The sequence below is a fragment of the Cryptomeria japonica genome, chromosome 3 (genome assembly GCF_030272615.1).
Source record: "Cryptomeria japonica chromosome 3, Sugi_1.0, whole genome shotgun sequence".
Lineage (NCBI taxonomy): Eukaryota > Viridiplantae > Streptophyta > Pinopsida > Cupressales > Cupressaceae > Cryptomeria > Cryptomeria japonica.
Window position 1 is genome coordinate 265,933,482 of NC_081407.1, and position 11,187 is coordinate 265,944,668.

The 11,187-nt window shown below is 34.2% G+C and overlaps 2 protein-coding genes across 2 annotated transcripts; one reads left to right on the top strand and one right to left on the bottom strand.

The window, feature by feature from the left end:
- Positions 1–342: 342 nt before the first annotated feature.
- On the bottom strand, positions 343–1,833 carry LOC131059100 (pathogenesis-related thaumatin-like protein 3.4). The gene is made up of 2 exons (XM_057992500.2): positions 1,678–1,833; positions 343–1,167 (listed from the first exon to the last, which is right to left on the bottom strand). Exons 1-2 carry the CDS (start codon positions 1,733–1,735, stop codon positions 485–487), a joined length of 741 nt encoding a protein of 246 aa, XP_057848483.1. The 5' UTR covers positions 1,736–1,833; the 3' UTR covers positions 343–484.
- Positions 1,834–2,631: 798 nt separating this feature from the next.
- On the top strand, positions 2,632–10,506 carry LOC131036586 (peroxidase 12-like). The gene is made up of 3 exons (XM_057968479.1): positions 2,632–2,744; positions 10,083–10,190; positions 10,275–10,506. The coding sequence occupies exons 1-3, from the start codon at positions 2,632–2,634 to the stop codon at positions 10,504–10,506; spliced, it is 453 nt and encodes a 150-aa protein (XP_057824462.1).
- The last annotated feature ends 681 nt before the right edge of the window (positions 10,507–11,187 follow it).

Below are 11,187 nucleotides of genomic sequence, written 5' to 3' on the forward strand. Positions count from 1 at the left end.
CAGTTTCGATTGTATTGCCACTAGCATCACAATCTACATGAAATATCTTATTAAAATTTGAAAGTGCCAAGACAAGTCGCTCTATCACTTTACTTTTTAAAAATAAAACAAATTAATTAGAATCAATAGTATTTTTATTTTTAAGTGTTAAGTTTAATTAAGTAAATTTTGAAATATGATAAAACAATTTAGAAATATCATTTCAGTAGTCACAATAGTATCTAGATAATTAAAAAGATACCTAAAGATCATAATGCATATTTGGTCATACGTATTAATTAATTAATAATTTAAAATAGAGTATATTCTAATTTTTAATTAATTTATGAAAACGATCAAAGATTCATACGTTAAAAAGATACAAGTGTATTTATACTTGTAATCCGAGAAAAATATATAAGAGTAATATACACCCTTGTTTATTCTATTGAAAACCACCATTATTACTTGGGATGCACAGCACACGGGCACACATATATTATCCCTATTCGACTGCATAAAGACTCCCACTTTCACTGGAGGTAGAATTAGAGTTTGAAGCTCCATTACCGCAGAAAACAATTCTATAATTGCTGCCGCCGGGGCAAGTAAAGGTGCTGGTGGGATCATCCTTGGCATAGCTGTAGGCCATGGGGCATTCTCGCTTGAAAAATTTAGAGTAGCCTGTAGGAGGGCAATTATCGAGGAAGGATCCCGTACAGCAATATGCTGGCGTGTTGAATGCAGCACACGCACTTCTGCACCCATCGACTACCTTCAACTCTCCTGGGCACTTGGAATTTATGTCGCTATTGCAGGCGATTTTCTTGCAATTTGAGTTGGAAAGAATGACAGTCATGCGGAGGTTGAATCCATCGACGAGAGAGATGTCGTAGAAGTCTAGGTTTTGGTATTGATTGAGAGCATACTCAAACAGCGTTGAGGGAACGCCTCCCGATCCCTGGCAGTTGAGTAATCCCCCGCAGTCGCCAGTGTTGCATCTGCCACGACCGCTGCCGTCGAAGGAGCAGCCGGTGCGACCCCAAAACCTTCCCTTTGCTCCGCCTGGCACATTCACTCGCCATGACTGTCCCCTCCGTAGTTCTTTCCCTCCCCCGAATGGAGTCCCTGCCGCCCACACCGTGAAAGGACACTGGTTTTCTATGTCAAAGCTCACACCTTCTACACCTGCTCATGAAAATAATGAAAACCGTTTTAGTGGGTCTAGTGATATTGAATGGCTCAAACGAAATCGATCATATTAGGTTTTTACAATCTATACATAATTGCTGTTTTTAAATTTGATTATACCAATTCTTATTCAAAACTAAGGAGAGAAAATAATACAAGGACATAAGACAATGAGATTTTTAGTGGTTATCTTAAAGGCTACTTTCAAGCAGGGAATGCACTTCTATTAATCCATATTCAATATATTAAGTGAAGTCTGGTGAATGTGAATGGTCATGTGACAGTTGAATTTCGCATTCTTAATATGCATCAAAATTTCATATAATTCACACAATCTATTATAAGGATGTTATAGAATTCAAAGACTAATCTTTTTGGATCACATGATCTTGAAAATATACAATTATATCTTTAAACTCACTAAATAATCACACAATCAAACTCAGAAACACTAATTAATAAATGTATGGTTCTTTCACACTAATCTTTCTGGGTTAAGTTGCATACCTGCATAGAGTGATACCGCCATTATTGCCAGCAAAACCCACAATATTGCCCGCGCCATTTCAATTGCAAACTGGTATGATATGGAAAATATCAATGGTGTCTATGAAGGGTGAAGGCAGAGACTATATATAAGAATTTACGATGGTTGGAAAAAACACGCAATTCAGAGCCGCCTAGAACATATAAAGTGAGGCGGCTGGCAGTGGGCCTCCATACTGTCTATCAATCCACATATGAGGATTGAAATTAATTAATACTTAAATATTAGAATTCAATGTGTTTTTAATTATTTTCAAATTAATTAAAATACAATCGATGTTCAGCATGACGTTTTTACGAAAAAACTGCCTTTACTTTTTGGGATTAATTTTGCTATCGTGTATTGACTGAACTCTTCTTTCTACGCGTGGCGAAAAGTTTGATATAGAAAACCATTAAAGCTAAAGGCAAGTTGAAATTTTGTGTTATTTTATAATCAGCGCCGTGCACGTCTCTGTCCTGAAATGAACGTTTCATCAGTGGCATTACATTATGTTTTGCTGTGACGCCCGAATTGCGCTACGAGACAGTAGCAACTCTTTAAATTTATGAGGTTAATACTTACTAAATTGATTGAATTTAATGCATTTAATGCAAAAGTAAATTATTCAAAAGAATATTGCTGGTCAAATATATTTAGGTACGTGACATAAGAAAAGTTGGGGTTACGTAACAAGATAAGAACAAAGAAATTTGTTGTCGGCACACTTCATCTACTGCAAAAATGTCTTGACTTTCCGAGCTGAGAAATCCATCCCTTTGAAGAACTCACCCCACCGCCATTCCCGGCATTAGCTATTGGAGAGTGACATTTCCAGCATCAAAACCCTAACGCACGATATATACCGAATAAAACTTATGGAGCATATTGAAAGAAACAATGGGATACCTTTTTTCATTCTAGCTTTAGTTTATATGGTGGGCGCCTGTGCGAGCGCATTCTCTAGTGTAAGGGATTTAAGCCTCTCAACTCCAGTGGACGTTTTACAGCACGAGTTGCCCAACGTTGGAGTCAATTGTGGAAGAACGTATCGAGTTTGATCTCAATTAAGATATAACACAAGCGGCTGGCCTGCTCAAACTGCATTTCCACGATCGACTTCTTCGTGCAGGTAGATTCATATCAATATTGCTTAGTTGGATGTGTTTATTTGCTATTTGGTGGGCTTAATCAATTTTTGTATGAATTTGACAAGGATGCGACGGGTCAGTGCTGCTGAACGAGACGTCAAGCGAATGGATGGCTCCTGCAAATGTATAATTGTGAGCTATGACATTCACAATTATTAACAACTTAAAAGCGAGTGGAAGCCGCGTGCAATGGAATCGTGTCGTGTGCTGACATCTTAGCTTTGGCTGGCCATGACTCTGTCAACAAGGTCTGCAGCCTCTAATTTCAATCGCATTCAAGTTATTCATTAACACTTAGCACTAAAAAGTGCTTAGCAGTGAATCAATGTATGGTGAGTTAAAAATCGTATTGAAATCACGTAAGCTAGATATTTTGTTAATAGGTATAAATTATCTAAGATTACATTGATTGATCTAATGCATTGTAAACAAGGTGTTAAAGAAAAAGTGACTGATTTTATTGGTAGATACAAACATCTATTCTCAAAAAAAATTTCCTTTGTCCGATCAAAATATTTAAAGAATTTTCATTCTTAATTTGCAAAAAGATATTAGGGATAAACTTTTCCTTTCTGAGTTTACTTCCTTTACGCAATTGTGTGTAGTTCCTCACAATTATCACCTTACCATGAGAAAATTGGAACAATCATCTTCATTGGCTCTGAATGATAAAAGTGAAAGTGCTCAAAAACCTTTTGTGAAGTTCCAACTGAATAAGGAATTCATCAAGTTCAATGACAACATCAACGCTCAAGTAGCAACTGCAACAACAGGCGTGCCTCCTTTGTCCAAATAATTTAGAAAAGAATTCACTCCTCTTAATGAATCTTTGCATAGTATTATGACACAATTGTTGCAAAGGAATGTGTTGAAACTTCCCCCTATTAAGCCAACTGACACAACTAAGCCTTTGTCACCTGCCTTTGATTCCAAAGCTTTTTGCCTATATCATCATCAACCTAGTCAGGATACTAAAAAGTGTTATTCATTAAGGAGTAAGATTCAAAACTTGATTGATAACAATTTACCATATCTATGGCTGGTGTAAAATAATAAAGGAAATAAATTAGTAGCTCCTCCAAATCAAAATATTCAATTTTTCACTGATCCTTTACCTTCCCATTCCATTAATGTGATTGAGACTGATTGTCTTGCCTTCCCTCCCAATGATCTTGGCTTCGAGCCTAATAATGTGGTGCACCTTATTGATAAAAATGAACCTCCTGAGGACTTATGCATCACATTTGATCATAGTGAGACTATTGAAGCACCCGATGGCCCATTATATATCACTGCAAGAATCAAAGGCATACCCTATCAAGGGGTGCTCATTGATCCAACTTTTATGGTTAATGTGATAAATGAAGAATTTCTTTATACCTTACAATTGCATCAAGTGACATATGAGATATCTGATGTGGTGATTAAAATATTTGATGGTTTCTCTTGTCCTGCCATTGGGAAGTTGGGACATCTTTGGCTATCTTCCATAAAGCGATCATTTTCACTTTTCATAAATGCTTGAAATTCCCTCTTGATCACAAGATCATAACTTTTAATCATAGCATGTACCAACCCATGATTAGGCAAAGAGATGTTTGTCTTGATTATTTTTGGTCCAAACAATTCCAACCTCTTAAGTCGAGAAGTGATCCTCTTTTTAAATCTTATCAAAAATGGAAGAATGAGATGATCTTATCTTTGAGTGAACCTACAAATCCAACACTTAGTCTTCCTCCTACCAAGGACCATTTTCCTTCTTCCAAGGATCCTCTCCCTCTTCCTCCTTAGAATAAATCCACTAGTTCTCCTAAGCGTGAGCCTATTCTTCCTCCTAAGGATAAACATATTATTACTCATAAGGATAGACCCATTCCTCCTCCTCATGATGGACCTAGTCTCCTTCCTACACCTCCTATTCCTCCTTTATATGGTGTGGTTCCGCCTCCTAAATATTACAAAGGGAAGCACTCAACATCTCATATTATTCAACCTAAAATACCTTCTCCTATGCATCCTTCCTTATAAGAACATAAGAAGCCTATGTCTACTAAACCTAAACCCTCACAACCTTAAGTTAAAACTAAATGAAACTATTGTGCAAGAGAACATCGATGGAGATATCGTGCTAGATCTCGTGAACTTGCTTCTCAAACCATTTCTTCTCCAAAGACACCAATTGTTGACATAATATCATTTTCTCTACCTTCTCCTAATGAAGAGGTTCAACCTAAATCTTCAAGGCATAAAGTGATTAAGACAAATGATGCTTCAAGTTCCATTCCTATTAGAGCTCCTATTTTTGTTAATCTTGATGATGAAATAAGTGAGAATGTTGTTCATGATGAAAATGTTGATCCTAATAATTTGGATGATGAATATGAATATATTGATGTTAATAATAATTTATCCCAACAATTTTCAAAATCATTAATCCTAGCTCCAAGTAACAGACAATTTGATTCATCATTAGAGCATGGTCATTGTTTGGAACTTGTGATAGCTCCACCTACTGTGCTCAATGTTTCTCCTCTTGCATGCAGTCCACCTTCCCTAAAAAGTGATGAGAAAGATGGGGAGGTGGATGGTTTTATTGATTAGCCTCATTCATACCATAGATTCTTTCTCTCTCTCTCCTCTCTTGCTTGTTTGTGATCTTCTATTTGTCTCTCAAATCTTCTATTTGTTGTTCCTAGTGTTGTCTATTCGAGGATGATGAAAATCATTGAGTTCTCTTTTGGTCTCTCCCATGTTGACTCAAAAGACACATGTGCCCTTCTTCCATGGTGGTTTTTCTGTCTTTGGGGGATGCTGATAACTCTATGCATATATATACATGATATACATTATTTATCATAAGAAGCATACTGACCCCACAGTTAAGTGAAACCACCTTGTGTATGTCTTATGATCATTATCCTTTGATTTGTCCTTTCTAGGGTGCATATTATTGTGATAATGTGCTTTTCTTTTTGGGTGTATCCTACCATAAAGAAATTACTCCCGATAATGTGTACACAATCACTTTAGCATGGGGATGTACACTCTCAAGATCTATATCTATGAAAGATAAGCATAAGTTCATAATGCACTTGAAAGGAAAAATGAACAACACCTCTCAAGTAGTAAATTCCCAAGTAGACCAGGAGTGGGGAATGAGAATGCTCATCAAGCTATCCAATTCAACATGACACACTAAGAACAATATCCTCTCAAGTCTATACTAGGTGAATGCTCCACAGGCTTCTTGCTGAAAGAACCAACTCTCTGAACACACATCTCTAATCACAAGAGTATACTAGCATCACCAACATATCCATGTATCCATGAGCACCTATAATCGATCAATCCACATCAAACTCCAAATGCAACATAGCACCATCATGAAGTATCAAGAAAATGATCATACACTCAATACAAAGAGAGCCAACTAAGACCAATGTCAAAGCTCCAACAACTGAATTAGGAACACAAACATGACAATATGATCTAACCATCTCCTCCTAGGAGATAACATGCTCCATATGAACATATCAAATAACTATAACATGCCATAACTCTAATGCGTAATCAAGAGTGTACCATGACATAACAACAAACCATGATAACATGTCAAATGAAAGCATAAACCACACCTCAACTATGGAATACATGAGTCCTCCAAGATGTCCACATCCTCAAATATTATGAAGATCACCATCTCCTACTAATGTACCTACAAATGTAAAAGACCCTTTGTAGCAACAAGATGAAGAGCTCCTCCAACATATACACACTAAGAAGATCATCCACCATTGAATGGTGAATACACATCACTGCCAACAACTCTCATTGAATCATGATACCAAGCCACACATGGCATCATGACAACCATCTCCTAATTGAAAAACACCCATCTATACACATACAGTAGACACCTAAAATTGTACTGTCTAATTAAATAAATATTTTTTTTATTTAATTATTTTATGCTAAGTCTTCTATTAATTAAATAAATTTGTATTTATTTAATTAACTCATTAATCCTCTTCTAAGCCTTTCCTTATTTAAATAAATACTTTTATTTATTTAAATTATCTTTTCCCTAAATTAAATAAATATTTTATTTATTTAATTGATCCCATTTCCTTTATTAGTTACATAAATCTTTATTTATTTAATTAATTTATTATCTTTTTCCTTCAATGAGACATGTCATTTATCTCTTAATTTTCCTCTACCTATGCCCTTCATTATTTTAATATTTTTTCTAACTACCCTCTTATTATTTTATCATTTTCTATACCTACCCTTCAATCTTAGCCGACCATTTATTCTTTCACCTCTTAATCCTATCTCTCAATTTTCCAAGGTATTCTCTATATTAGAGGATTCTTTCATCTTTTATCGATCCTAATGAGCAATTTAGCAATCTAGCAATCTAGCATTGGAGCATTCTCTTTGCATTCTAGCATTCTTATCCTGCATTCATCATATTTTAAATCTCCAATAAATCATAGATTCTTGTGTGTGCTTCTGAGAGCCATATTATTTACATAAGATCTTGATTTAAGGAGTGCAATGGAGTAATTTTTAGCATGCATGTGTGTTTTAGTTTAGATTTTATTTTGCATTGTGTGCATTTTGCAGGTACTCTATTGAATATGTTGAAATAAATCTGAATCTTATTCGAGCATAAGATCTATATATTTCTCTCCATCTACACATAAAACTGAAAAGTCAATAACATCAAGTGTAACCATGAACTCCAATCCAAGAAGATACATACAACTGCCGACACAACCACCAATCCGGAATCAATCCTACACCTCCAATATATCACTGTCAAAAGATCCCATTGAAAGTGTAACCAATTAATAACCTAGCGATCATGACTCCATGATAAAACACATGCTACAAGTCCCAACACCAACTATCTAGGTATTATAAACATCATCCATTCTCTCATCTCAAAACAAACATACCAATGCACTAATGACCACAAACAAGGACAACTAACAAGTATGTACCACAATGAATCAAACTTGGTGGATATAGACAGTCCACAATTGAGTCGTCCCACTGCAATCAATAGGCCACATATCCTACAAATCACAACTCGTAGATCCAATCAGTGAACATGAAAACTCATTATCACATTAGTAGAATGCAAATTGAAATATCAAAGAGAATAATCTTGTAGACCACATGACTTAAACACCAAATCAACATCCAATTTGATTTGCTAAATATGTCCACAACTAAGAATTTTTTCTCATTGCCAAAAGTTGCCAGAAATTTTTCATGTTGAGAATTTATCAAGCCAAATTTCATTTATTCATTTTTAAATGTCAATACCTCTCTACAAACCAATGTCATTCTCTATCGCCTATTAGATTTATAGTTGTAAATAAATTGAAATAGCAATTGTAGGGAGTCTAGTTTTGGTTAGTCTCAAACAAATGAAATTTTTTCTTTTTGTAGGGTTTTGTGATATTTTTCCTAGAAACTCTATCCATTTTTTGTCATCGACATCATTGACGACACAACATAATTTATATAGAATCTTTAATTAGGTCACTTGCCATGGTTTTAATGAGTGTTTTTTTACAATCGCTACTTAGTTGAATCATTATTTTGGTTCCATTTCATTTTAAAACAAGGTCTAAATTGTTCTCATTTATAGTAGTTTCTATAAACAAATTTTTAGTATCTTTTTGAAAGTGGTTAAAGACGGATTGGAGATCAGAATCTATTTTGTTATTCAATTTTTAATATTTAAATTTATGTTTTAATATTTCGTTTAGATTTTTTTTTTGTGTGTGCAGAAGAAGGCTCATGTGCCTAACTAGGATTTTAAAATGATGTTATATATAGGATACCTACCTATATTGGCCATCATAAAATGAAACACTTTCTAAATGGATCCTTATTCAGAAAGGCAATTGTTGATAATCTCCTTGCAATTATTGTTCTTTAGACATTAGCTTCACTAAGAAAGAGAAAGATTTGTAATTTCAACACCTATAATAATAATATACCCCTACAGTTTGGGAAAACAATAACTCATATTAGATTATATAAACAAAGGTGAAAAACTAAATTTGTACATTTTCTAGGATCATAATTTAAAAACAATAACATGGTAGAAAGGGCATTCTGTTATTGGTATCCATACAACATATTTAGGACTCACATAAGAACAAAGATGCCACATATATTAGAAACTATATTAATGTATTCTCTAATAAGATCACACAACTTTGAGCAAAACCCTAGAATATCACATGCAATTCTTTGTTTTGGGTTGATTGTTGGACTATCCACATTTAATATCTTGCAATATGTCATTCTGAAAGTAACTCACAGTACTAAAGAATTTTTTATATATAAGACAATCAATAAGTAACCATTTGAGAGAAAGTTTTAATAACTATTCAAAATATTCAAGCATCATGAATTTAAGTGAATAAGCAGTCTCAAACTATCTGCCAAATTTCTATATAAAAATTCAAAATTCAATAATTCTAATTGAGAGCATTAAATTAAATTAGATTTGTGGTACTGTTGGTACTGCCCAAAAATTCGTACAAAACAATTTTAGATATTAGTATTTTGACATTTATTAAAATAGAGTATTTTCATCAATTACAATTTCTGATATGGTCTATTTTGTTTTATTTCAAGCCATGACTACATTCTTTCATTAAGATTCTTCACTTGTTGTCTTTTTGTTTTCTTGTTGCATCTATAGGGTCACACTTAAAAAAGGTTGTGATTTTGGCTATAATGTGATTAGTCGTTGATCTCATACCATCATTAAGCCAATTGATAGTAATGACTTATGAGATTGAATGGCCTTACAAGTACAAGAACTATCTTTACCATGCTTAGACAAAGAATGAAGAAATAAGAAATTTAAATGTTAAAATTAAATTCAATCTAACATGAGAAAAATGCATGTACTCAATAAGGAAAATACATGTATGTACTCAATAAACTAAGACATATGCATTTTATATGGAGAAAGACCATTGAAGACTATTTCTAAAAGAATTTCGAAAAACAACCTATATACAACTAGATGAAGAATCAATTTTTGCTTGAAATGAAAACAAGCCAATCCAACTAGCACATAAATTTTGCTAGATATGCACAACAACCTCTTGACCTCCTTGTATATAAATTAAAAATTTGACAAAACACACTCGTTATTTTATGCTTTTTGCTTTTTGAAACAAAATTCATTTTTAAAGGGATAGTTGGGCATACGGACCACAAATTTACTTTCAAAGGCTTTACTGGTCTTATGAGCGTCTTGTCTCTCAATGGCTTTACTTTCACGGATCTGGTGGCTCTTTCAGGTACACATTTAATACATTTCAATTCCTATTAAACTTGTAATCATGATATCCAAGGATTGTGTTTCTTACCACATGATATTTCAGGTGGGCACACAATCGGCAGAGCAAGTTACAAGATCCCATTCTCGACCAGACATTTGCAAAGCAACTTCGCCTCACTTGTCCCACAAACACAACCGTTAAGACCACCAATTTGGATATTCGCAGCCCAAATGTGTTCGACACCAAATATTACGTGGACCTTCTGAATAGACAAACGCTCTTCACATCTGACCAGACTCTCTACTCAGACAGTCGAACCCGAGATGTGGTGTAGATTTTGCAGTCAATCAAACATCTTTCTTTGAACACTTCGTTCTGAGCATATTGAAGATCAGTCAGCTAGACGACCTCACCGGATATATCCATGAGAATTGTGAAGCTCCAAACCCAACTTCTTCATATTGCATAATTCATTTTTTTTCGATTTCGATTTTTGAAGAAAATGAATTATTTGAAGCTATTCGAAGTGATATAAAGTATATAAAGTAGATAAATATATCATAGCAAATATTTTTTCATTGAATAGAATTGCAGACACATCTTATAATTGAATGCATATTAAATGCAAGCTTTAACAGACCTTGTCTAACTCATTGCTCGGGTTGTGCATATTAAATGCAGACCTTATCTAGCTTCTAGGCTATTCATTGAGTACTATACTTAGAAAAGATAAATGTTAAAACCTCTACGGAAGTGTAATGGTCTTTGAAGCAATTAAGTAATTGAATTTATAACATTTTTTTATACATATGATCTTATTGAATGCATTTTGCGCTCTATCTATTTTCCTTTCTCTGAACCTTTGATTTCAGAGATATAAATGTGTTTGGCATACACAGATTCTTCAAATTGCAACCATACTGTGAACATTGTCAATTGCCCTTGGTAATTCATTGCTTCCCCTCAGTCTTATTTTGGTCTTTTAAACTTCCTTTTAAAATTCAGAGAGTGGCTT